The sequence below is a fragment of the Callorhinus ursinus genome, unplaced genomic scaffold (genome assembly GCF_003265705.2).
Source record: "Callorhinus ursinus isolate GAN/ISIS: 27379988/994484 unplaced genomic scaffold, GSC_fseal_2.0 scaffold86, whole genome shotgun sequence".
In the NCBI taxonomy this organism is placed as follows: domain Eukaryota; kingdom Metazoa; phylum Chordata; class Mammalia; order Carnivora; family Otariidae; genus Callorhinus; species Callorhinus ursinus.
This window is the reverse complement of record NW_027397148.1, coordinates 1,854,997-1,882,497: the sequence shown is the minus strand read 5'-3', so window position 1 is coordinate 1,882,497 and position 27,501 is coordinate 1,854,997. Positions and strand designations below refer to the sequence as shown.

Here is a 27,501-nt window from a genome sequence, read left to right as displayed (position 1 = left end):
GGTGTTAACACTGCTACCAAGCACCTTCTGTTCCGGCCACTGGGACACCAACCTCCTCTTTCAATTGAGCCTGGTTTAAATCCTGCCTCTTCTGTAGAGCCCTGCCTGACCACAGCACCCTTCCCTTCTTTGAATGCCCAAGTTCTGGAGTTGCTAGTTACCTTTTTATGGGTGTTAAATTATAAGCTCCCTAGAAAACAAGGAAAACATGTTATATATTTTCCCAACTGTGCTTGTGGGGTGACCATTTCCTGGCTAACCAGTTGTTACAACAGCTGTTTATCCATCACCTCTACCAAGCAGAGAGCACATTTAATTCATGCAATACAATTTTTGGAAACAGGAAGGTTGTGAGCATTTTCAAAACACTAGACTGGTATAATTCAGGGGAAGACACCTTGCTGCTTGCTGCCCATGTGACTGAGGCACGGTGTGGGATGCTGTCTGTCTCAGACTCACCCAAATCAACAGCATCCATCTCCCCAAGACCATGGCTGAGGGGGGTCGGGGGGCGCCCTCACAGCACTGAGGGAACACAGCAGGTGCATGGTAACCCCAGGCTGGGTGGACAGACTTTTCTTTGCTTCTAGATCTTGCCAAAACAGAGAAACCCATGGCCTCAAACTCATTTCATCAACCTTCTGACTTGAGTTACATTCAGTTTGCTTACCACCAATCACTCGCTCGATAGCTTGTTCGAAGTGTTTCTGATTTATGGAATCTGAAAGGTGTCTCGCAGCAATCAGAGCCGCTTCATTACAGACATTCGCAACATCAGCTCCTACAAAATGAATGTACAGAACAGCTTACCCACCAAATATACTCGAACTGATTAGTCACACATTATGGATGACCATATCCACAGTTTCTCAACCAGCAGGTAGACTGAATAAGGGTTTAGTGTAACATAATTCAGTTTGATTCATGATAACCCTAAGCTGTTCTAGCATTCAGTAGCAACCTGGTACAATCCTGGCCCTTTGAACTAAGATGCAAGTATTAGTAGTAGTAAGGAGATAAATTATGGGCAGCTACCTTTATAGGCAATATGGTTCATGTAACAATGAACTAAGGCAGTCTTTAAAAATGCCCATTAATTAACTTAGTTCTATGAGCTCTGCTGGGAGAGTGACTAATGCGGGTATTAGGCAACATGCTGAAATATAATGAAAAACATAAGCATTAAAATAACTCAGTGCATTCAGTTAAATAACAAAAATTAAATATGTGAAGCTTGCCAAATGCTTTCTAGATCCATAAGTCTCTTTATTTTTTTTTAAGATTGATTTATCTATTTATCTGAGAAAGAGAGCGAGCACGACCAGGGGTCAGGGGGTGGGCTGAAGAGGGAGAAGCAGACTCTCCACTGAGCAGGAAGCCCGACGTGGGGCTCGATCCCAGGACCCCAGGATCATGACCTAAGCCAAAGGCAGGTGCTTAACCGACTGAACCACCCAGGCACCCCCATAAGTCTCTTTAAATTCACTTTTCAGATAAAATATATGGTAACTCAAATAAGCGATAACACAGGTATGTACTCAATAAACACTGAAATGTTATAAATTCCGAAGTCCAAAGATAGAAAACAAGTAAAGTTAGGACCCTGGGACATTTAAGATGCCTATCTTCTTCTAACCATACACTTATATATATAATCCTCTTAGACTTTCCAAATGTTCCTTTTTAAGAAAGCCTCACATTTTCCATTTAAAAACTCTTGGAATAAGCATATGCAAAGATGCTCAACATCACTAGTCATTAGAGAAATGCAAATCAAAACCATGAGATACCACCAGGGTGGCTACAGTCACAAAGACAGGCGATGACAAGCATTGGCAAGAATGTGGAACACTGGAACCCACATACACTGCTGGCGAGAATGTAAAATGGCACAGCCACTTCGGAAAATCACTTTTTCAAAAAGTGATTCAGCAGCACTACTCCTAGGTATATAACCAGAGAATTGAAACATATGTCCACATGAAAATCTATACACAGACGTTCATAGCAGCATTATCTCTAATAGCCAAAAGATGGAAACCCAAATGATGAATGAAGATGCGGTCTATCCACACAATGGAACGTTATCCAGCTGGAAAAAGGAATAAAGTGCTGACACATTCTGCAACACGGGCGAACTCTGAAAACACTATGTTGAGTGAAAGAAGCCAGGCAGAAAAGATCACGTTACATAATTCTTTTTATATGAAATGTCCAGAATAGGAAAATCTATAGAAACAGAAAGTAGGTGAGGGGTTGCCCAGGGCTAGGGGTGGAGGGAGTGGCTGCTAATGGATTCTTCTGGGGTGATGAAAATGATCTAAAATTAGACTACAGTAGTTACAGTGTAACCCTGTAAATATACTGAAAACCACTGAATCGTACACTTGTACAATTCACAGATAAATTTTATGGTATGTGAATTTTGTCTCAATAGACTTGTTTAAAAAAAACCTCACGAGGCACCTGGGTGGCTCAGTTGGTTGAGTGTCCGACTCTTGATTTCAGCTCAGGTCACGATCTCAGGGCAATGAGATCCAGCCCCATGGCAGGTTCTGTTTTCTTTGGGGAGTCTGCCTGAGATTCTCTCTTCCCTCTGCCTGCCCCCTGCCCACTCAACCAAGGGCTTATGTGTACTCTCTCTCAAACAAATAAATCAATCTTAACAAAACAACTAAAACCCACACAGAAATAACTGAGAGGCAGGAGGAAGAGGGTAGGGTATATATGAAGGTTCAACATGAATTAGTAATTGTTCCTGAAGCTAGGTGATGCATGCAGAGGGGTTCATTATACTATTTTCTTAACTTCTGTAGATGTGTGAAATTTCCTACAATAAAAAGGTAAAAAAATATACTGAAGAAGCCCCAAGGTGAGAGGTAAAAGTAAACTGGTACCTGGCAAATGTCACTGACCTAAAGGACTTCTAACAGATAGCAGGCTCTGTTCCACTCACCTGAAAACCCTGGAGTCAAGGATGCAAGTTTTCTTGCCAGTTTCTCCTTTTCCAGGGCATTGTCCAGTTTTAGTGGTCTGAGATGAACTTTGAAAATAGAGGCTCTTCCTTTTATGTCAGGTGGTCCTTGAGAAATTATTTTTAAGGGGGGAAAAAAAATCACGGTGAAACAGTTACATCTCTCCTCAAAAGAACTGGACTGAACCCAATGAAGATCATCTCACCAATAAAGATTTGCCTATCAAAGCGCCCTGGCCGCATCAGTGCTGGATCTAGAATATCTGGTCGATTGGTGCCTGCCAAAATGACGACGTTTGTTGTTGTGTTAAAACCTAAAGAGACAATAACAAAAATGCAAGACTTAAAGCTTTAATAAAGCTTTTATTTTATTTTAATTTTATTTTAGAGAGAGAGAGAGAGAGACCGCAAGAGAGGGAACACAAGCACAGGGAGTGGGAGGGAGAAGCAGGCTTCCTGATGAGCAGGGAGCCCAGATGCGGGGCTCGATCCCAGGACTCTGGAATCATGACCTGAGCTGAAGGCAGGCACTTAATGACTGAGCCGCTCAGGCGTCCCCCCTAAAGGATCATTTTTTTTTTTTTAAAGATTTTATTTATTTATTCATCAGAGAGAGAGAGAAAGCAAGAACAGGAACACAAGCAGGGGGAGTGGGAGAGGGAGAAGCAGGCTTCCTGTGGAGCAGGGAGCCCGATGCAGGACTCGATCCCAGGACCCTGGGATCATGACCTGAGCCGAAGGCAGACGCTTATTAACGCTTGAGCTACCCAGGCGCCCCTCTTTTTTTTTTTTTTTTTAAAAGATTTTATTTATTTTTCAACAGAAAGAGAGACAGCGAGAGAGGGAACACAAGCAGGGGCAGTGGGACAGGGAGAAGCAGGCTTCCCGCTGAGCAGGGAGCCTGATGTGGGGCTTGATCCCAGGACCCTGAGATCATGACCTGAGCCGAAGGCAGACGCTCAACGACTGAGCCACCCAGGAGCCCAAGCATCATTTTTCTCAACACAAATACCAGAGATTTTAATTTATATAACCCTAAATTGAGAATATGTTGTCCATTTCTTAAATACCTAAAAAAAATTTTTTAAAGACTTGAGAGAGAGACCACGCATGAAAGAGCGAGTGTATGAGTGGGGGGAGGGGCGGAAGGAGAGGGAGAAGCTGAGTCCCCACTGAGCAGGGAGCCCAGGGCGGGGTTTGATCCCAGGACCCCAGGACCACGACCCGAGCTGAAGGCAGACACTTAACCGACTGAGCCACCCAGGCGCCCCCAGGTGCCTTCATTTTTAAAATGTTTTAAAACCAGTGAGACTAGAGGAGCCTGGGTGGCTCAGTCCGTTGAGCGTCAGACTCTTGATTTCAGCTCAGGTCATGATCTCAGGGTCCTGGGATGGAGCCCCACATTGGGCTCTGCACTCAGTGCAAAGTCTGCTTGAGATTCTCTCCCTCTGTCCTTCCTCCAGCTCAAGCTTGCTGGCTCTCAAAAATAAATAAAATCCTTAAAAAAATAAAAATAAAATCAGTGAGATTAAATTTGCAAACAATGTGTCTAACCTCCCTGGGTCACAGGACAACCCACTGAATTATTTGATGACAAGTATCAAACTCCACCTCCAACCTCTTAGCCAGGCTCAACTTGCTTGGTTCTATCTGCCACTTCTCAAATGTCAATGCCTTGGCTATAGAGCCTTCACCCTCAGGACCCTGGCCCCCAAAGAGCTTTGGTACTGGTACCCCACAAATATGGCTCTACATGGACTGACCACCACAGAGTGAGGGAAGAGCTCTACCTTCTTAATCTGGATATAGGCAGACCTTGTTTTACTGTGCTCTGCTTTACTGCACTCCATACATACCGTGTTTTTTTACAAACTGAAGGTTTGTGGCAACCCTATGTTAAGCAAACCTATCAGTGCCATTTTTCCAACAGCATTTGCTCACTTTGTGTCTCTATCACATTTTGGCGCAATACTTCAACATTTTCATTATTATTGCAATACTTCATTTCATTATAATTGCAATACCTCAACATTTTCTTTATCATTATTATTTAAAAGATTTATCTGAGAGAGAGAGCAAGCGAGCAAGAGAGAGAGCACAAGCCAGGGGGAGAGGCAAAGGGAGAAGCAGACTCCTTGCTGAGCAGGGAGCCCAATGCGGGGTTCGAACCCAGGACCTGAAATCATGACCTGAGCTGAAGGCACATGCTTAACTGACTGAGCCACCCAGGCACCCGCTTTGTTGTTATTTTTTTTAAGATTTATTTATTTGAGAGAGAGAGCATGCATAGGCGGCGGGGGGAAGGGGGAAAGAGGAGCAGAGGGAGAAGCAGACTTGGGGCTCGAACCCAGGAGCTGAAGGCAGACACTTAACCAACTGAGTCACCCAGGCAACCCCATTTTCATTATTGTATTTGTTGTGGTGACCTGTGATCAGTAATCTTTAATGTTATTATAGTGTTCGTTTTAGGGCACCACAAACTGCACCCATATAAGTGAACTTAATTGATAAATACTGTGTGTGTTCTGACTGCTCCAGTGACCGAGTGTTCCCTGTCTCTCTCCCTGTCCTTGGGCATCCCTATTCCCTGAGACACGATATTGACATTAGGCCAATTAACAACCCTACAGAGACCTCTAAGCGTTTAAATGAAAGAAATAGTCGCATGTCTCTCACTTTAAATCAAAAGCTAGACATGATTAAGTTCAGTAAGGAAGGGACATTGGAAGGTGAGATACACTGTAGACTGAAAGCTAGGCCTCTTGTGCCAAGCAGTTAGCCAAGGAGTGAATGCAAAGGGAGAAAGTTTCTGAAGAAAATTAAAATGCTACTCCAGTGGATACATAATGATAAGAAAGCAAAACAGCTTTATTACTGATACAGAGAAAGTTTGAGTGGTCTGGACAGAAGATCAAACCAGCAACAACGTTCCCTTGAGCCAAAGCCTAATCCAGAGCCAGGCCGTAAGTCTCTTCAATTCTGTGAAGGCTGAGAGAGGTGAGGAAGCTGCAGAAGCAAAGCTGGAAGCTGCCAGAGGGTGGTTCCTGAGGTTTAAGGAAAGAAGCTGACATAAAAGTGCAAGAGGAGAAGCAAGTGCTGATGTAGAAGCTACAAGTGATCCAGAAAGTCTAGCTGAGACAGTTCAGAGTGGCTACACTAAACACCTTTCGACGTAGATAAAACTGCCTCGTATTGGAAGAAGATGCCATCTAAGACTTTCATAGCTAAAGAGGAGAAGTCAATGCTTCCCTACAAAGCTTCAAAGGACAGGCTGACTCTCTCGTTTGTTGCTAATGCAGCTGGTGACTTTAAATTGAAGCCAGTGCTCATTTACCATTCTGAAAATTCTAAAGAATTATGCTAAATCTCTCTGCCTGTTCTCTAGAAATGGAAAAACAAAGCCTGATGACAGCATATCTTTTTACAACATGGTCTACTGAATATTTTAAGCCCAGGGTGGAGAGAGCTGCTCAGAAAAAGATGCCCTTCCCAATATTACTGATCACAGACAATGCCTGGCCACCCAAGAGCTCTGATGAAGATGTTGAGATTAACGTTTCGTGCCTGCAAACATAACAGCCATTCTGTAGTGCATGCATCAAAGAGTAATTTGGACTTTTAAGTCTTATTTTTCAAGAAATACATTTCGCAGGGCTGTAGCTGCCAGAGATCATAGGAAGGACTCCCCATGAAGAACATTTGTGATGCATGGGAAGAGGTCAAAATACCAACACTGCCAGGTGTTTGGAAGAAGTTGATTCCCATCCTCATGGATGACTCTGAGGGGTTCAGGACTTCAGTGGAGGTGGTAACTGCAGATGTGGTAAGAACACCAAGAGAACCAGCATTAGAAGTGGACCTGCAGAGGTGACTGAATGGCTGTGATCTCATGATCAAACCCTCATGGATGAGGAGCTGCTCCTTATGGATGAGCAAAGAAAATGGTTTCTTGAGATGGAATCTATTCCTGGGAAACTTGCTGTGAAGACTCTTGAAATTACAGTAAAGAAGGGCACCTGGCTGGCTCAGTTGGTGGAGCATGTGACTCCTGATACTGGGGTTATGAGTTCAAGCCCCACGAGGGGAGCAGAGATTACTGAAAAATAAGATCTTTAAAAAAAGGGGGGGAGGGGGCGCCTGGATGGCTCAGTTGGTTAAGCATCTGCCTTCATGAAGCTCAGGTCATGACTGGGATCAAGCCCGTGTGGGGCTCACTGCTCCACAGGGAGTCTGCTTCTCCCTCTGCCTCTCCTCCTGCCCCACTTGTACTCTCTCTAATAAATTTTAAAAACTGCCACAGCCACCTGGCCTTCAGCAGCCACCACCCTGATCAGTCAGCAGCTGTCAACACTGAGGCAAGACCCTCCACCAGCAAAAAGATTACAAATCACTGCAAGTTCAGATGATCGTCAGCATTTTCAGCTATAAAGCATTGTTTAATTAAAGTATGTACATTTTTTTAAGACACATACTGCACTTACTAGACTACAGTATAATGTAAACGTAACTTTTATATGCACTGGGAAAACAAAACATTCATTTAACTTGCTTTATGATGATATTCACTTTACAGCGGTGGTCTGGAATGGAAGCCGCAATATCTCCAAGGAGTGCCGGTACAATGCCCAGCCCGGTCACATAAAGCAGTTCAATACTTAGCATTGTACTACCCTCTCTGAGCACACAACAGCATCCATGTATCTTACAGCAAGCAGCATTCTTACATGCTACAAACTGGCTTTCCTAATAAAAGAAAAAGCTGACTAATGCGGAAAGATTGCTACTCTCTTAGTAGGAGTATTCAAAATCTGCCAAATCCACACTTGGTTGTGTGTGGGTTTTCCTGATGCTTCAGAAAGATAAATGGTTTTAAGAATGAGACTTGGGGCACCTGGGTGGCTCAGTTGGCTAAGTGTCTGACTCTTGATTTCAGCTCAGGTCATTCAGGGTTGTGAGATTAAGCCCCGTGTTGGGCTCCCTGCTCTGCAGGGAGTCTGCTTGAGACCGTCTCTCTCCATCTCCCTCTGTCCTTCCCCCAACTTCGTGCTCATGCGCTAAAATAAATAAATCCTAAAAAAAAAAAAAAAAAAAAAAAGAGGGGCACTGGGGTGGTTTAGTCGGTTAAGCATCTGACTCTTGGGTTTCTACTCAGGTCATGATCTCAGGGTCGTGAGACTGAGCTCCATGTTGGACTCTGTGCTCAGCTCAGAGTCTGCTTGAGATTTTTTCTGCCCCTCCCCCTGCTCTCTCTCTCTCTAATAGACAAAATCTTAAAAGAAAAAAAAAAAGAATGAGACTATAATTCTTTTGTGGATCATTTCACCAATTTTTCCCTTATTCAATACCAGGTAAAAACACAACCTTAACACCAATATTAAGTTCTGGCATTCTGCTAGGTAAGAATATTTTGCTCTTCTCTGTACTGGTACAGAAGAGCCTTGAAAAAGGGCTGTTTTAGAGAATGTTTTTTAAAAATTTATACTCTCGGCATAAGGATTCTCACTTTAGAATATGGAAAACAATTACGAAGTGTAGTTTAAAATACGAAAAGACCTTCAAGATGGCAGTGGCTGGGTAGCTGAATGGCAGACAGAGGTGAAGGCCTCTGTGAGGTAGAAGAGGCCAAGAATCGTCCCCTCCCCACTTCTCGCAGGCCCAGGGGCCCAGTAGAAGTGTTGTTTTGTTTTAACAAAACCATACAAGTAAACCATACAAGTTGTCAACATGGGATGGAGATCTACATCATCCACCGAGTGGAAAATTTATGAACCCCACAGACCAAGCCCGAAAAGAAGCCCGAAGGGAGAGTTTTTAAAGAACAAAAAACAGTGCATGATGGTACGAGCTGCAGTCTTGAAGATGAAGGATCCCAGATTATCTGGGACATGGAGAAACTGGCTGAAATGGGGTTTAGCCCAGCACAGCAACCACAATTAAATGTGAAGGTGCTGAAAGACAAGCGTAAAAAGCTGCGTGAGACCTCTGAACTTACTATTCTACGACTCTACTAAAATGAGAATCCGGATATTTACCAAGAATTGAGAAAGCTGGAAGCAGAATATGAGTAGAAGAGGGCTCAACTTAGCCAATATTCTGACGCTGTACAGAATGCTCAGCCTGTGGAAGTGGAGAGTATTCCCCACCAGGGACGTCACAGGCTCCTTCCAACATCTAGATCCGGGACATTCCACTTCCTGCCCAGCCACCCTCCATCCTTAAAAAGACCTCAGCCTATGGGCCTCCAACACAGGCAGTTTCTATACTTCCGCTTCTTGGACATGGTGTGTCACGTTTGCCCCCTGGCAGAAAACCTCCTGGTCCCCCGCAGTCTACCATCTCCTCAAGTCTTGCAAATGTATGGCCATAAAGGGGGCTCTGCCCTAGAGCTTCCCCCTTGTAGGCAGGATGAAGACATGTTATATAGCCCGGAATGCTCAACGGGCTCATGATGATGGTGTTTCCAGCACAAGTGAAGATGACTGGATCAAGATAAGCATGATGACCATACTGATGACAGTGACACTGACAGATCAGATGGAGAGAATGAAGGGGGTGAATTTGTGCACCATGATGATCACAACAGAGACAATAATGAAGAAAAAAAGTCAGGTCTGAGTGTAAGATTTACAGATATGCCTGGAAAATCAAGGAAGAAAAAGAACATGAAGGAGCTGACTCCCTCTTCAAGCCATGATGCTTCGAATGGCAGGTCAGGAAATCCCTGAGGAGGGATGAGAAGTAGAAGAATTTTCAGAGGATGATGACAAAGAGGATTCTGATGATTGTGAAGCAGAAAAGCAATCACAAAAATGGCAGAAAGACGACTCTCTTTCTGATGGCTCATCTACTACTTCTTCACAGCAGCAAGCCTCTCCCCCCGCCCCCCAGTCTGTTCCTCTTTCTCAGATCCAAGCACCTCCCACACCAGGACCACCTCTGGGAGCGCCTACATTCCTGAGACCACCTGGAATGCCGGGACTCCGAGGACCTTCACCCTGACTTTTGCCTGAAGGCCCACCACCAGACCAACCCCCCTGGCCCTCCCCCAGGTCCACCTCCAGGTCGGCCTCCTGGCCCTCCTCCTCCTCCTTGGGGACCCTCACCAAGGCTACCTCTCCCTGCACCTCCGGGTATCCCTTCACCTCGTCCCGGCAGAAGTGCCCACCTTTGGTGCCTCCACTTGGACCTGCCCCACTTTTTCCCACCAGCTCCCTTGCTGACCCCAGGGGGTGTTAAGTTCTCCACCTGACGATTCAGCGACCCGAGGCGGATGATACAAGCGCAGCCCCCACTGAGAAGAAAGCCACGACAACCATCAGTGCCAAGCCATAGATCACTAATCCCAAGGCAGAGATTACTCGATTCATGCCCACTGCATTGAGGGTACATCAGGAGGATAAAGGAGCCACTGCTGCTCCCCGAAGAAAGTCAGAGGATGATTCTGCTGTGCCTCTAGCCAAAGCAGCTCCCAAACCTGGTCCATCTGTTCCCGTCTCAGTGTAGACTAAGGATGACTTTTCTGAAGCTTTCACGAAGGGATGGAAGAGATCCTGAAACAGTGTTTAATGCCACAGCAGGTTTCTGTTCGCATCAGTGGTTTGTGGGGAAAGAGGCTCTTACTAAATTTAGTGAAGGAGCAGCTTTCACTGTCAAGGTATTTTTAAATTTCAGTTCAAGGAATATCCTAAAGTTTAAGCTTTGTTCAGAATTTATCACATCTAAGAGAGGATTATGTCATTCAGAACAGACTGGTTACTGCAGCAGTGCTGCTAACATCCATTCCCTTTCATACCACCATTTTCACCCCGTTTGTTTCCCCTTCTCCAATTCTTTGGAAACTTGTGATTAGTGGCGGGGGGAATCTTTGTTATTTATTTGTTTTGATTCTCTCTTGTGTACAGTGGGCACTGGAGTAGAGATTTCTGAAAAAAAAAAAGTTTATTTTACCGCATCTTGCCTTTTGTGTTTGAGTTATTTTAATATTTTCTTGCAAATATTTTTGCAATCTATTAGTGAAATGGATTACAATGTCATTTACTAATATAAAGTAAGATATGTGGGGAAAAAAAATGTACAATCCTTTGATTACAATTATTTCCCACTGACCTAAACTTTGAGTGTTTCATGGACTAAATGTTCTACACCAAGAAAAAAAACAGAATACAAAAGACTTGAATATTCACCATCCATTTCCACAAGCAGCTGATTGAGTGTATTCTCCTGCTCACTCTGTCCCCCGAAGTTGCCTCTTCCTCTTTTCCTTCCCACGGCATCTATCTCGTCGATGAAGAGAATGCAGGGGGCGTTCTTGCGAGCAAGGGCAAATAAGTCTCGGACCTGAATAAAAATATATACATTAGAGTCACTTGACAAGTGAATATTATTTTCCTCCTACTAAAATAAGCATCAACTTCCATCCAATAGGAAATCTTTTTGTTACATACTGTACAGTACATATTTAAAAAGTTATAAGCAAGGAGGTGACAAATGAAGTTGGTGGGTAACTGATTTAAGGTGAGCAAACATTATTTCTGTAATAAGTTACTGTATATATCATAAGACTAACAATATCTGCTACTTTTTATAGCAACTTATTAATGCTACACATTTTTGCCCTATAAAAAGAGAACACTGTAGAACCGTAAACTTTATAGTCAGTTTAAAAGTTCAAACTACTCTGGGGTTTGCATTTCATGCCCAAGGCAGCTGTTAACAAGCAGACACTCACTGAAAGGCGGAGGCGGTACATGCCCGCGCGGCAAAGGCAGGCGGAGGCGGTACATGCCCGCGCCCGCACAGCGACCACCGCAGAGCCCTGACAGACAGTGCCCCTACCCCCAGCCCTGCTGCTGCAGGAGGCCCCCGCACCGACATCCCGTCCTACCACCCATGTCCCCTCAGGCCACTGGCTCAGCGGGCTGAAGGACTGGCCGTCCCCATACCTTGCCACCAGCGAAGAGTTCCGAGTCTCACACTAAGATCCAGAAACAGTCTCCTATGCCTCACATCCCTCTTCACCTCACTCACCAAAGTCCAAGTCTCCCTGTCACCCTTCCTGCCTGGACTTGCAGGTTTTCACTGCTATACTTCTCTGAACACATCCTCTAGGGTAACCCATGTCCCTTCAGGGTCTCCCCCTCTGAACTCCAGATCTGTGATCAACGGACCCCCACCCTCTCACTCTTCCCTAAATACCTCCTTCACCCTCTTGCCTGAACTCAAATTTGTCTGTCCCGCAAAGCTCTCAACTAGAAGGGGTTTTTGTCTTTCCCTCAGGGCCCATGGGAGTTGAAGTCTCCCTCACATGCCATGACTACTGCCAAAATAATTCTGCTGGAAAACCCCTGCTCAAGAGGCTCTCACCGTGGGGTAGACACATCACCCTCCTTGTTGCAGCACTCCTTGGGCCTGATTTCCCACTCTTCCACCCCACCCCCACTGGACACTATTTTCTTAGTGGTTCCTGGTTGGTCGGTCCCCTGGAGCACCTATTTCAATCACCTTCTGTTCCACTCTGCCAACGTTTCCCTACATAACCAGCTTCCCAGTCTACTCTGACCCTCTTCTGTCGGTCTAGCCTGCTCACGGGCTCAAGCCTCTCTGACAGCTGGCTCCTCTTAGGTCTCCACCCCATTAGATTCACTGCTTTCCCACGACCCACAGCCCCTCTGTCTTCAGTCACCCCCACTGCTCCCACCCATATTAGATTCCACAGTCCAACATCATGAACACTTAACTCCTTCAGACTCCCCTAGCTGCCTGACAAGCCTCATGAATCCACCTACTCTACCTAAGATGCCATCAGTGGTATGACACATCATTAATACATTTGCCATTGACCAAAAAAAAAAAAATGCTGCCAGTTAATGACACAATACCTAGTTATTGATTGTGTGCTATATCCTGATGTCTGGAAAAGCAACTGTGATAGCACTTTACCTCTCTGAGGTGTTAAAAAAAAAAAAAAAGTCAACATTTAATGAAATACACAAGAGTAAAAATTTAAGTGCTGCTTTAAAAATTAATCCACACTCACACTTCCTGATTTCAAAACTTACTACAAAGCAACAGTAATCAAGACTGCAGTAATGGTATAAAGACAGACATATAAGGGCGCCTGGGTGGCTCAGTTGTTAAGCATCTGCCTTCAGCTCAGGTCATGATCCCAGGATCCTGGGATCGAGCCCCGCATCGGGCTCCCTGTGGGAAGCCTGCTTCTCCCTCTCCCACTCCCCCTGTGTTCCCTCTCTCGCTGTGTCTCTTTCTGTCAAATAAATAAATAAAATCTTTAAAAAAAAAAAAAAGGCAGACATATAGGTCAAAAGGATAGAATTGAGAGTCCAGAAATAACCCCGTGTATCTATCTATGGTCAAGGGTGCCAAGACCATTGAATGGGAAAATCATCTAACAAATGGTGCTGGGAAAACTGGATACACACATGTGAAAGAGTGAAGATGGACCCTTACCTTATGCCGTATTAACTCCAAATGGATCACAGACATAAATGTAAGAGCTAAAACTATAAAACCTTTAGATGAAAACGTGGGAGTAAGTATTTATGACCTTGGATTTGGTGACAGATTCTTAGATAGGATACCAAAGTCCAAGCAATGGCAAAAAAAATGGATACACTGGTCTTCATCAAGATTAAATCCTTTGTACTTCACTATCAAGAAAGAGAAAAAGCAAACCACAGAATGGGAGAAATTATTTGCAAATAACGTATCTGATTAGAATTTAGTATCCAGAATATACAAAGAACTCTCACAACTCAATGACAAAAGGACAACCCGATTAACAGACTGCATAAAGATGGCCAGGGCCATCTTTAGCAACTCCATATTTGGGGGGAAGTTCAGGGGGAGAGGATGGAAGCTGTGCCATCCTAACAGAACAAAAGACTTACTCTAGCTGGACCCACACCAACAAACATCTCCAAAAACTCAGATCCACTAACGGTGATGAAAGGGACGTTGGCTTCTCCAGCTGTGGCCTTAGCCAGCAGCGTCTTTCCAGTGCCTGGAGGACCAGTGAGAATGGCACCCTTCAGATATAAAAAAGGAAAAGTATCTTTAACTAGAATTTCAGAAAAGTAAATTGCATATCCATAAACAATTCTGAGATAAAAACCTTTCTAAAACTCTATTGACATATACTAAATGTTCCTTAAACATCTGAACTATGGCAAAACATTTTTATATTAGTAAGAAAAGGATTAGAGAGACTTTTTAAAAATTTAGTAAGAATGTGAAATCTTAAATACTTCGCTTATTTAATAAGATTTTTAGTGTTGCTTTTCAGACCTTTAGACTTAAGCTGAATATCTACTAATAAACCAACCAAGGTTTAATTAGATAAGTCAAGGAGACACAAAACAACACATTCCCAAGTTACATTTTGCTTTCTTCCCTTTAAAATTTCACAAATGAAGTAAAAATCTAATGACCAATTGTGAACATAGTTAAAAAGAGAAAATGTGCTTGCTCAAACAGTATAATTATTTAAGTTGTGGAGATACTTAGGCATGATGTGCAAACAGCAAATTACAAAATTATCAAATATGACTTTTTATCCAATACAGTCAGGACATGGAAATCAAGGAAATGATGATTTCCTTTACAAAGGATTCCTTTATTAATGGATTTTTAAAATAATTAAGCATTCTTGATTCATTTACTTAATGACTGAGCCTGGCCCTCAGAATACACAGATGAGTAAGGCCAGCCCATCGCCAGCAGTGGGCATGGGGATGTCTCCTTGGGGGGGGGGGGGGGGGGGGGAGGCTAGAATTAGTGTTGTCTATCTCTTCTCCACCAAATCCTGTGCCATGAGTCTTGAGTCCCAGGCACAGGCACAGAGTCTGCTCAAATTTGCTCAGGGAGGGATAACTGGGTAACAGCAGGGGGCAATATGCTCTGGTGCACACTTGGTGAGGGATGGGTTATCTAGATCTGACTGGAGGGAGAAGAAAGGCAAATCAGGGAAGGCTTCCAAGGGGAGAGAACACAAATCTTTCCAGGAACATACACACTATATGCAAGCAGAAACATTCCTACAGAATAAATGACCTGAAAAAACCCTGGAGTAAAAAGCAGACTGGTAAGATAGAAGGAGAATAACAAATACTTTATCATAAGTAATCAAACTTCATTAAAATTTTAACTTTAGAGATCAAAAAGTAATTCAAAAAATTTTTGGGTTAATCAGTTGAAAATAATCTGAAAGTTCACTTTACCTTTGGGATTTTTGCTCCTAGATCTTGATATTGCTTTGGGTTTTTCAAGAAATTCACAAATTCCATTATCTCTAGCTTGGCCTCCTCGCAGCCAGCCACATCTTTGAACTTCACATCTATCTCATCCTTCAAGACTTTGGCAGTGGTCTCTCCAACACTGAAGAGTCCACCCATCCCCCGGCCTGTCCGACCAATCCCTGCAGGCCCTCTCCGGATGGTGTAGAGTAAGAAGGCGATGATGAGCACCGTGGGCAACATGCTCAGGAGAAACGAGCTACAGGAAACCACAGACGATACTGACATGTTTTAAGTCTGTTAAACTTTGGTTTTGTAAATGTTTTGCAAGATATACTTTTTGGTAACTGCTTAGGATATGACTGTATAGATTTTCTATTTTTAGAAAACCGGAATATTCTAATATTTTGTCTGAGGCACAAAGAAAATCCTAGTGCCTTGATATTACTGACACAGAACTGCAGAAGATGAGACCAAAGAAAAAGCTGTTCTTTATGCGCTGTCTACTGAGATTTTCTTTCTATCCCCATAATCACCATTTATGCACAATACAGACCCACCTGTAATTTACTATCATTATATCTGCAGTTCAAAGAAATTTCTTTTGAATTACTTAAAAATTTTAACATTTTTAACATGATCTGGTGTTAGCCTGGGCAAAAATTCCAGTTCTCTTACTGGAACGCACTGACTTATTCTAAAGAGATGTCTTCCAAATATCAAATCCTTGCTAAGTTAACAGCAGATCAGCTTCCAAAGTCCCGTGTACAATGGGGACAGCTATCTCTTGGTGAGCACTGCACAGGCTGCTCTGTGCAGCTTGTGCAGACTTAAGAGACTGACTCCCAGGGGAGCAATCATTTACCCTTCAAACTCGTGCCTGCTCTGGAGGACACTGCTCAGATAGGACGTAAAGCTGGGAGATACCTTTTGCCTGTCTTAGTAAATTTCAATACAATCATGAGTATGGATACATACTCGCATTGGTTAATATAATGCAATTTAGCTGAACTTACCCTAAGAAATTTGAATCAAAACCTTGTGCAAAGGTTAGCTCAAAAAACAAAACAAAAAACAAAACCAGGATCAACTTTCTAAGTTTTCATCTGTTACAATATTTTAAATGCCCCTACAGCAGGCAGCAAGAACTGTGAGAACTTTACCTTTGGTTTATTTCTGGAGAGAAAAAAATAGACACCGACAGTAAAAGTTCAAAGAATGGTGCAACAAAATTTTCCGTAACGTTTCAGCAGCAAAGTTAACCGATTATACGACAGCCCCAGGGGCAGGGGGACATAGTGTATGTGAAACCACCTGGATAGTTCTCTGGATCTACATACAGAGGGAGACTGTAGGTCTATACAAACCGAGATGCAAAAAAGTCTCTAAAACAGAGTAATACTACCAGCTCGATTAGCACACTAGCAATCTGCTTTTCTGCTCTTTTACGTAGTCAGAAAATTTAAGATTTCCTTCTACTTTTGCTCTTGAGCTGATAACTCTACAGTGAGGTACACTTCGATTCGAATGAAGTGACTGTGAGGAAATCTACCCCGGTGTAGTATGCGGGTGAGTACCCAAAGACAGTATAATCCCCACAGAACTGAAAGACAAGAGACTCTTGAAATCAATGGGCCCTTCCTGAAAGACTCAGATTTGTAAGTGGTCTTATTAAAGACAAATAATCCCTAAGAGAAGAAGTTCTGACAAGAAAGGAAGAGTTACTTAAAATTCTTGGGAAACTCTGAAACATAAATGTAAATGATGGTTAAAAGACGGCAATGTCACTCTTTCACACACAGGGGCTCTCGATGCAAAAATCCTACTAAAGGATGGTGATACCCCAATTTATCACTTAATCAAAGATAAATATAAATGTATAGAAAAATCAGTCATGAGCAAAACCCAGTAAATTACCAATGATTTACAAGAAGTCTGGTTACACTGAGAAAGGCCTGTTTGAGAATGTGGTCTGTAACCTGCCACCTGGTGACGGAACACACAGTGAGCTGTGCAGGGCACAGTCAACAGTCTTCTTACCCGTCACTTTCAGCAATGTAGACAACAGGAACCCGATTCTCCCCTTCTATGCCCAATTCCTGCTGTAAGGTTTCCAGATTCCGCTCAAAGGTGTCCACACTGCCAATATTAAACCAGACGTATTGCTATAAAAACACAAAAACAAAATATCCTAAGAATGAAAGCAAAGTTTAATTTACTGGGAGGTTCAACTTTTAAAGAATTTCTCAGAAATACTGAAAATTCAGAAATTGAAAAAAAAAACCCAACAATAATAAAAGACTGGTTTTAATGATGAAGCAATTAAGTTTCACTCAATGAGAACACCTGGCAATCCTTGCAAATAAGCATTTCTTAAAAGCAATATTCCTTAGTGGTTCTACAACTATAAACTCAAACAAATGAAGAATCTATTTAAAAAGACAATCCTTTTCATAAATATGTGTCCTTTTCCTGTTCTTCATTTCCCACATATTTCTCAGCTGCCTAAAAACTAATGTGACACAGTAACAACAGCTAAAGTTTACTGAGCACTTACTAAGTGTCAGGCATCGTTCTTAGTCCTTTATAGACATGAACTCCTTCAATCTTCAGAACCACCCTAAGAAGTAGGTACTATCACCAGAAGTCACATTCAAAATCTGAACATTAGGAAGGCACCCCCACCACCCAATGACAACAGAAGAGTACCTTGCTGTGCCAGACATTACTCTTCTATTCACCTGATTTGGTGAGTTACTGAGGCCCTAGGGGGGAACAGCTGAAGGGTTTGAGGCAACGGCTACTTACCCACCAGCTCGAGCACGTAAGTATTCCCCGTTGTTCTAGCTGTTTACTGGGTGGAGATCAGCCCTCTTACCGTCCCCATCACCCCACAGATGAGAAAACTACAGGGGTGACTTCACTTGCCCATGGTTACAAATCTGGTTAAGAGGCTGGATCTGAACCCAAGCAGTCCTGAGCCAGCGACCCTAACTGGCACGTCACACTGCCTCTCTTCTACAACCACACACATACTTACCACAATAACTCACACTTACTGAGTTTCTAATATACACGCTAAGCACTCAGTGAGTAGTTGCATTTTATAGCACAAAAAGACCCTGTTCCTCCTTAAACCTGCAATCGCTTTTAAAAGATTTTTTTAAATCAAAACAATAAATCTAGGATATAAAACTTAAGACAATTCACAGAATAGAGTAACATGTCATCCTATATTCCTCCCACCAACCAGTGCTACTGAATGGAGGATATCACTCTGGTATTTCTCTCCAAGTATCTAAAAACAAAAGATGGAGAGTAAGTTTTGTAATACATGTACTTTTTCTTAAGTTTTATATTATATAATAACAGTCCTTGCTGAGTAGTTCACTGTCAAAGCTACAAAATTCCTGTGGTTACAAGCCCCCAAACAAGTCAATAATAGGTTGACCTCATGTGACTGAGCATTCCCTTACTTAGCACCTACTATCAGCTGGACACTGTGCTAGCAGCATGAATCACATTAGAGATTCGGGGCAGATAAAGGCTCAGCAGCAGATTTGGGGACCAGATTTAGTTAAGAGCCTCTGAGGGTGGGTCCTAGCTCTCCAAGTGATTCTTAGACATACTGAAGTTCGAACACCCCCACTGAGGTTCATGATCTCATTTAGCACTAAACCGTAAAGAGCTGTTATTGCTGTTCTGATCTCAGCTATAAAGAAATCCAGGTTTAGGGGACTTAGGCCATATAGGTAGTAAAGAGTAGAACTGATGTGAAGCAGAGTCTGTCAGACTCCAAAGCCTGTGCTTATACAATGCAACAACTAACATTGCTACTCTATAAGCAGGACACTGAAACTCTTCTGTTTCTGAGAGCTCAAAATGAAGTTTTTTATTAAACATGCCCTCTGTAGAAAACTAAGGAAATATAAAAATAAAGAAAATAAGAAGCATCTGTAACGTCAACACCCAGGGACAAACACTATTAGCAATTTTGATGCCATTCCTTCAAGATTTCATAATATCCCCTTTACAATCTTGAAACACATGCACAATTTTGAAATTGATATAAAACCTTAACTGCAATAGAAAGGAGAAACAAAAAGAAAACAATTTATAATAAAATAGTATGAATTTCAATATATAAATGTTTGTGCATGCCAATACTAGATGTAAAAATTGCCCTCTAGGGAAGAGGACCGTTCCGCTGAGCCACTGCTCTAGCGGCGAGATTAAAGCAAGGGAAATGAGGAACCCCTACCATTAACCAGGTGCCTACTGTGGACATTTATCGATTTCCAATTTTCCACTCTAGAAACAATGTTTTGGAGGACATCCTTGTATAGACATCTTTACATGCAACCTTAACTATTTCCCTAGGATACAGTCCTAGAAGCAACATTACTGAGTGTGTGCGTACTTTCAAAACTGCTGATATACACTGCCAAATTGTCCTCTTGAAAGGGAGTGCCAATTTAATTTCCAGCACTAAAACTCTGAGGAATAGTTCTGGGGAAAAAAAAAGTAGCGTGGTTATTAATGAACATTTCATCATAAGGTAAAGACAGTGGGGAGGGGGGCAGAAACGAAGGCAGGTAAAAGAACTCACTCCAACAAGTGACTGAAATACCAGAGCTACACAGCTTTACAGACACTCCTCTGTTTACTGATGTGCTTCGGGCAGAGGTGGTCACCATCAGTTCTAGTTTTCCTTAAATGTTGCCCCATCCAGGCAGGATGACTAGGAAACCGTTAAGTAAAATCATCTGGAAGGAGGGATGCAACCTGGTAAAGAGGTCTGGCCCTGGGGGAGGGTGGTAAGATAGCAGGACACCAAGGGACTAGGGACAGTCCTCGGGGGCAGGCCTGGGAAAGGCTGGGGATCCCCTGGGAACCTCATTTGCCCCTCTGCTGCCCTCCCCCACAATCCCCTCAACCCAGTCTAGGGTATCTGGAATAGAGTTCAAACTGATTGGACTGGATACACATACTATTTTTGAAATGGGAAAAGAAATGTAAATTAAAATAATCCAGTATCACATAACAGCTGGGAGAGATATGATCAGAATGCTTCTTAAACCAACTAGAAAAAAGCTACCTCAAAATATAGCAATGCAGATTTAACAGTTTTTCCCTAACCAAACAACTGTTTTCTCAGTCTTGAAAAATCACAGACGATATCAGAACACTGAAAACTGGGATTTCACGGTTTCCTAAATGTACAGCCAAATGATTACCAAAAACCAAACCAAAACTGACCTAGTCTTCGTAACACAACTACATACACAGCGTTCACATTCTTACCGATGTTAGTGAAATTTCCAAGTGCTGTGCTGCCTAATTCTGGTATCCCCAGTGCACAGAGCTACTGCAATGTGAGGAATGCTTGCTTTTCAACTCTAAATCTGAAAAGTTAATTTACAGCTAATCCACATCAATTAATAAAATCATTTACCCCATCAACGGGAGTTTTTCCTGGTGTAAAAGTCACTCGAACAAAACGCTTGTTGACGACTTCCAGTCTGTCTACCTGGAATTTTAAAAAGTTAAATATTTAGACACAAATTTACAGAAACGACTTGAGATATTCTCTCAAGCACATTAAAACTGCACATGGTATTTTAGACACACAAAGAAGAATGACAACATAGGGAGGACCCATGCTCCCCCTCTCTGGGTTGAAAAATAAAAATGTCACAAACACTGTTGAAGCCGCCAGTCATGTCCCCTTCCCAGAGGTGGCCATTCTCGGCATTAGGTACTGACTGTCCCAGAGCATGTCCTGGTGCTTGTGCCACACACAGATGTAACCCTAAACATACGCTCACTGTTGCCTGTTTTTAGGACTTTAAAAATGGTCCTGCTTGGTATATATTCTTCTATAACTTTTTTTCCCCTTCCTATCTTATTTGTGAGGTTCATCCTTGCTGACATGTCAGTTCTGCACAGTATTCCACTTCATGAGCACACCCCAAGTTACTTATCCATTCTCCTGTTAATAGACACTTAGGCTGTTTCAAAACATTGGCTACCACTAACAATACTGTTATGAACAGTCCTGCCGCATAAACCTTCTTGGGCACATCTTCAAAACTTTCTCTGGACATGTACCTGTAGATAGATACAGGCAGGCTTGGGTTGCAAGATATACGTACTTTACTAGACACTGTGAAACTGCTCTCCAAAGTGGCTCTCCAGTTCACACTGCACAACAAAATATTCCTATTGGTCTACATCCTCACTTGCTATTAGAAGACTTTAATTTTTGCCATTTTATGGGTGTAAAATGATATAAACTTGTTTTTTTAATGTCCTAATTATACAGGGTTTTTAAGACACTAAAAACCTCATCCCGAAGTTCTGGGTTGACTTGGAGCATGAGCCCTTTGGAAGAGGCTTGCTTCCTCCTGTCATTAAGTCTGCTTTGGCAGAAGTCTGAAAGGTACAAGTCAAAACTGGAAAGTGAGGGAGCCCTGGGTAATTCCAGGAGGAGCTGGGACAGGGGACTATCTGTTCCTAAAAGCACGCCATCTGGAAAGGAGGACTAAAGTACTCTACTCCCCATAAAACTTCTGGGATAATAGCAGACTGATTTCAAAGAACCAGTGGGTCCAAAAGGAGATGCTTCTCTGAAGAATCTTCCTCAAAGCCCTGTCACCACATTCAAAGGATGGCTACGGCCCCCTCCCTACACGGACACAAATTACTTCTCAGAAAGCAGGCTCTCCCAACAACTGGGATACATACATAAATACCTTGGCTTCCACAAGAAACATTTGCCTCAAAAAGCCGAGTAAATAATCGATTCCATTTTTTCCAACCTCACCTTACTGTACAACCTTTAAAAATAACTTTTGAGGGGCACCTGGGGGGCTTAGTCAGTTAAACCTCTGACTCTTGATTTCAGCTCAGGTCATGATCTCAGGGTCCTGGCATCCAGCCCTGGGCTGGGCTCTGTGCTCAGTGCTGAGTCTGCTTGTCCCTCTCCCTCTGCTCCTCCCCCTGCACACCCTCTAATAAATAAATAAAACCTTTAAAAAAAATAAAAATAACTTTTGATTCTTTATGCTACCAGTATTACTATCTCACCTTTATTTTATCCATTTCAATGATGAAAAGCCCAGTACCGAGAGGTTAAATAATTTCCCCACAGTGACAGAGCAGCTTGGTTCTCTCACTATCACTTCGTTTCATCAATTCTAAGGTGGACATTTTTCATATTTTAACTTCTGAGAAATTAGAATATGTTTGACAGTTGGTATTATTTTATAGTTTCACTGGCAGCTTACTAAATTTTTCTGAGGAATACATAAAATAACGTGTCTTACGGTCCACAGCATCTAAAAGATACTGGAGTAGAGGCTCACTGGGTAAAGACCTGCTGGTAGTGACAAAGGCTCCTAGGAAACCCTGCCTAGGCCCCCACTTAGAGCCCATCTGCTCTCCCTTTCAGCACTCATCACTTATTTACCAATTCCAAGCCCCTGGGAGATTAAAAGCCCTGGAGGCATAAAGGAGCCGGAGCCGGTGGCACACTCCAGCAGGGGGAAGAGGTGACTGAGCACAGGAAAATGATAAAATGATGAAACGAGATGGAGGATGGCTAGGTTCTAGTAGAAGTCAAAAGCTAGGTTCTAGTAGAAGTGAAAGAAAAGGATTTTGTGGTAAATGCGGGGACAGCTGGGCCAAAACAAACAGGGTTCTTGGTCGCAAGTACTTTTTCCAGCATTAAAAAAATTCAAGATGAGGGGTGCCTGGGTGGCTCAGTTGTTGAGCGTTTGCCTTCGGCTCAGGTCATGGTCCCAGGTCCTGGGATCGAGCCCTCTCCCATTCCCCCTGCTTGTGTTCCCTCTCTCGCTGTGTCTCTCTCTATCAAATAAATAAACAAAATCTTAAAAAAAAAAAAATCACCAGGAGAAGCTGGGTAACTAGTTGACTGTTACTTTACTGGTGCAATCTACTGAATTTCACCTTTGGAACCACTATAAACCACCCATCCCATAAAATACTTACTACTCCTTTGGAAAGATAGTTATTGACAAAGTCCTTCCACGTGATTTCTCTCCCGGAGCTCCTGAACAGGAAGTAAAACATGACTCCACCCCAAAATAGAGCAGTCCAGAGAAAGTACATCCTGAATTCCTTGTCATCCCATGGAAAGTCACCCTGGGCAAAGAAGGAGACAGTCTCTGTCAAGAATGAAATGTCACAATATGATCTAGGCTATATTGGACACAAATTCCTCCCAACCTCTCCTGGGGCCACCCCAGACCCTCCAAATTAATACACAGCCTGGAATCACACCTTCTGGAATCTGGACCACCAGTGAGAATCATCTTTCTTGCCACCTCGTTTTCCACCGCCACCAACTCCTCCTCCAGAAGGGCGTGGGGTAGCAGCTGGCTTTGATTCTGTTCATCAACAGAGAGCACAGAGAGCATCACCGCAGAATTTCATCTCTCTCAACAAAGTTCTCATTACTATGGTTTAATAAACGACTTACTACAAAAAGTCTCACAATAACTTGTTAATCTTTTTTCATTAAGATATATCCAGAGCCAACTATTAATAGCTGTGACCTCTTTGTTGTATTATATGCTTAGAAATAAATGTAGGCCTTTTATTTCTGGGAATCAGGAATAGGAAACCCTTCAGCGCCCCTTGTCTCAGCTACTCATCAACCAGCAGTTCTGGAATCAGCCCGTGTGTTACGGTGTCGTGACAATACTCAGTATTCAAAGTTCGGATGACTTTGAAGGAAATACTGTTTCACTCTGTTATAACTCACATACGCGTCTTTGATGTTACTATAAAATAGGGAGGCAGAGTTTCATCAGGCACACACCAAACATTAGCTTTGTTATTTGATAGTTACATTGGGTCTTTGTAAGGCAATCCTATCCTGTACCTCAAGAAGATTTAAACCAAGTATAAAAGTCACTGAGCACAGAATAGCTATCCTCCTGGGAGACAGAAGCATCAATTTTGTTGTTACTGTGGCTTTAGAACAAGTTTTGACCTTGACTGAGGAATCAGAAGCCTATCTAGGATTGGAATTCAGTTTTTCTTCAAATTACCTTGACACCTTGAGATTTTACTTAATCTCTTTGTGCTCTTGTCAAGTAGGAACAATAACATGTGAATAAAGCCATCTTCCCTATTTTATAGGGTCGTATCAAAAATGAGAGGGAAGTTCCTCTTTGAAAAAAATCAAAACATTATACAAATCCAAGAAAAAGGGCTTCTTGTGAAATAGCTTACGGCAACTCATCAGTCTGCCATGAGAAAGGAGACTAACAGAGAGTTAGCGTTCGAGGGGGCTTGCCAGCGCTTTACACACACTATCCCGTGATACCTGCACAATACGCTAACAAGCTGGTAAGTATGCTACTATACTCATTTTACAGATAAAAAAGGTGTAGCTTAAGAAACTTGGTAAATAAGTTGGTTGCAGTGTCAAGTGACACTGAAAGAGTGACAGAGTTGTGTTTGAGGTGAAGGTAAACTAGAATTCCTGAATGCCCACTTAAAGGTAAAAGGGAGGTGCTCCCCCTTCCCACTCCCATGAAGTGAATACCGTAACAGTTTCTTTTATCAGCGAGGCATAATTTTGATAATGGACTACCAAAAAAACCCAAAAAAACAAAACAAAAAACCCAACAACCAAAAAAATCTTACCCACATAAAATTAGTTTGTTAAGAATCTGAAAATTAGTCACTGTTACAGATTGATATGTGTCCTCCCCCAAATTCGTATGTTGAGAGTCCTTGCCCACTGTGATCTTATTTGGAAATTGGGTCTTTAGAGAAAAATAATCAAGTTTAAAATGAGGTCATATGGGTAGATCCTAGTCCAATATAATCGGCATTCTTATAAAAAGAGTAAATTTGGACACAGAAATGCACAGAGAGAAGGAGGCAAGGGAGAAGACAGTCACCTGTAAACCAAGGAGAAAGGTCTGAAACAGAGCCTTCCCTGGTGACCCTCAGAAGAAACCAACCCTGCCAACACACTGATCTTGGACCTCCGGCCTCCAGAACTGTGAGATGAATGTTTGTGCTGCTTAGGATGCCCAGGTGTGGAGCTTTGTTACAGCAGCCCCGGGAAACCAATATACTATTAACACTCTCCACCCCCCCACTTTTCTCCCCTCTGACAGAATCACAAATACTACTCTAACATCTTCAACTACGATGAAGCAACCCCTCTACTGTGCAGGATGGGAGACTGCAGCTACCTAGCCCTGAGTTCCTGATGTGTTCACCCCACCATGATGCACACAAGGAGCTTCTGCACCCCTGTCTTAGGTGAGGCAGGGTCTGAGAGAGGCAAGCCTCTCTACCTGTAATGAGGTGCAGGGCTGGGAAACAGTACAGCGCATTTCTAAAGTTGTTTGACAAGACTCCCTACTCCTGGGACAGGACAAAGTAACACACATGCAGAAAGTATGCAACAGCCTATATTTTAAAAATGGACCTATTATCCTTAATCTGCCCCTAAACCAAGATAAAAAGACGAGCAACCATGCCCCTGGGAAACCCTGTTCAAATTGTCCATGTCTCTAGGCAGGCCACACTAGCACTTCTCCCTTCTCTTAGCCCCTGGTCTTGCTTTCATTCCCTGCATTCTCTGAGCATGTATTTGTCTCTCCGACTAGATCCAAGTTCATTTAAAAAAAGGGCTGTATTATAATTTTCCTTACATTTCCCTAAAAACAAAGATGCCAACTGAAATGTGCCAGGCATTGTGCTAAATGTTATCACATGTGTGACCTCTTCATTAGACTTGCAAATGAGTAATGCCTTTTTCAAAGGGAGAAAATAGTTATAACATTACAGGAATTTTTGTGCCTTTTTTCCTTAGTTAGTATTGGGAAATGTTTGCAATAAAGTTTGCTTTTTGAAACTTTAAAAATAAATAAAAAATAAAAAGTAAATGTTATCACACGTGTGAAAGGGGGACAGGAGACTCGGCCTACACAGTCCTCCCAGCCACGAAGCTCTAAGAAACCCTATCTGAAAGCCTAAGCTAAGACAGGCTGTGAGGAACAATTTGAAAAACGCTGCACTATATCAAAATATGCGCCAGATAAAAATGCATGTATTAGGTTTCTAAGATTTTTCTTAACGATTTAGATGTATAAAATATATTGACCAAATCTGTAGTTAAATATGACTGGTCATCTCTAAGGTGAACTTAAATTAATTCAATTTGAAAAATGACAAGAAAATATGAACAGAAAAATTAGGTGAAATGAAACACAGGGTCTGTAGAACTTTGCATGTACTTGTAACCTTCCACTTCAGAACTGCTTTAAGAGAACACTTACTGGGGGCGGAGCAAGATGGCAGAGGAGTAGGAGACCTGGATTTCATCTGATCTCAAGAATTCAGCTGAATAGGGATCAAACCATTCTGAACACCTATGAACTCAACAGGAGATCAAAGAAGAGAGTAGCAACAACTCTCTGAACAGAGAAGCGACCACTTACTAGAAAGTAGGACGTGCGGAGAAGTGAATCCGAGGCGATATTCGGGAGCATAGACGGCGGGGGAGGGGGCCTCCGTCAGCCACTTCTGGCAAGTGATAGAGCCGCAGAGCACAAAATCGGACCTTTTAGAAGCCGGCTCCGCTGAGGGATGTCACTCCAGTGGCTAAGCGCGGGGTGGAACTCGCGCGGGACAGTGTGGTCTCAGGACCCTCAGGGTCACAGAAAGACCGGGCGTGCCTGAGTGCAGCAGAGCTCCCAGGTATCCGAGCGGGGAAGCCGGCTGCAGAGACGGAGCCGAGGCGCGGGCTTGCAGCTCGGGGTGGCTGTAAACTGTGATCCGCGGCCCACTTGGGCCACTGCGCCTCCAGCAGGGACCCAACAAGCAGCAGAGCAGGGGAGACGCCCTCCCCCCCCAGGAGGAGCGGCGCGGGAGTGCACCTCAGGGATCTGCTGGGTTTGGACACTCCACACGGGGTCAGGTGCCAGAGATAGAAACGCTCAGTCACAGGCCGAGTGAGCACGGAGTGCGGCCGGAGACCGGGGACGCGGGAGTGATTGACTGCTTTTCTCTGGGGGCGCACTGAGGAGCGGGGCTATTAATGAGGTGCAATCAAAAATGGGGGCATTAACTGCTAGGATAAATGAGGCAGAAGAGAGAATCAGCAATACAGAAGACCAAATGATGGAAAATAAAGAGGCTGAGAAAAAGAGAGATAAACAACTACAGGATCACGAGGGCAGAATTCGAGAGATAAGCGATACGATAAGACGAAACAACATTAGA

General features: G+C 43.1%; 1 protein-coding gene and 1 pseudogene across 2 annotated transcripts in view; one reads left to right on the top strand and one right to left on the bottom strand.

The window, feature by feature from the left end:
- AFG3L2 (AFG3 like matrix AAA peptidase subunit 2) overlaps positions 1-23,686 on the bottom strand; it is a 35,918-nt gene extending 12,232 nt beyond the window's left edge. Inside the window, exons 1-10 of one of the 2 annotated variants that reach the window (XM_025865185.2) lie at positions 23,530-23,686; positions 23,239-23,391; positions 20,681-20,755; positions 17,266-17,390; positions 15,211-15,484; positions 13,882-14,019; positions 11,158-11,311; positions 3,181-3,288; positions 2,957-3,082; positions 671-781 (exon numbers count right to left, since the gene is read on the bottom strand). In XM_025865185.2, the coding sequence (XP_025720970.2) occupies positions 671-781; positions 2,957-3,082; positions 3,181-3,288; positions 11,158-11,311; positions 13,882-14,019; positions 15,211-15,484; positions 17,266-17,390; positions 20,681-20,755; positions 23,239-23,358 (1,231 nt within the window). In that variant the 5' untranslated portion in view covers positions 23,359-23,391; positions 23,530-23,686. The remainder of the gene's footprint in view (positions 1-670; positions 782-2,956; positions 3,083-3,180; positions 3,289-11,157; positions 11,312-13,881; positions 14,020-15,210; positions 15,485-17,265; positions 17,391-20,680; positions 20,756-23,238; positions 23,392-23,529) is intronic. The other variant, XM_073888031.1, reaches the window with a different exon arrangement.
- Positions 8,699-10,910, top strand: LOC112817859 (WW domain-binding protein 11 pseudogene; annotated as a pseudogene).
- Positions 23,687-27,501: the final 3,815 nt, after the last annotated feature.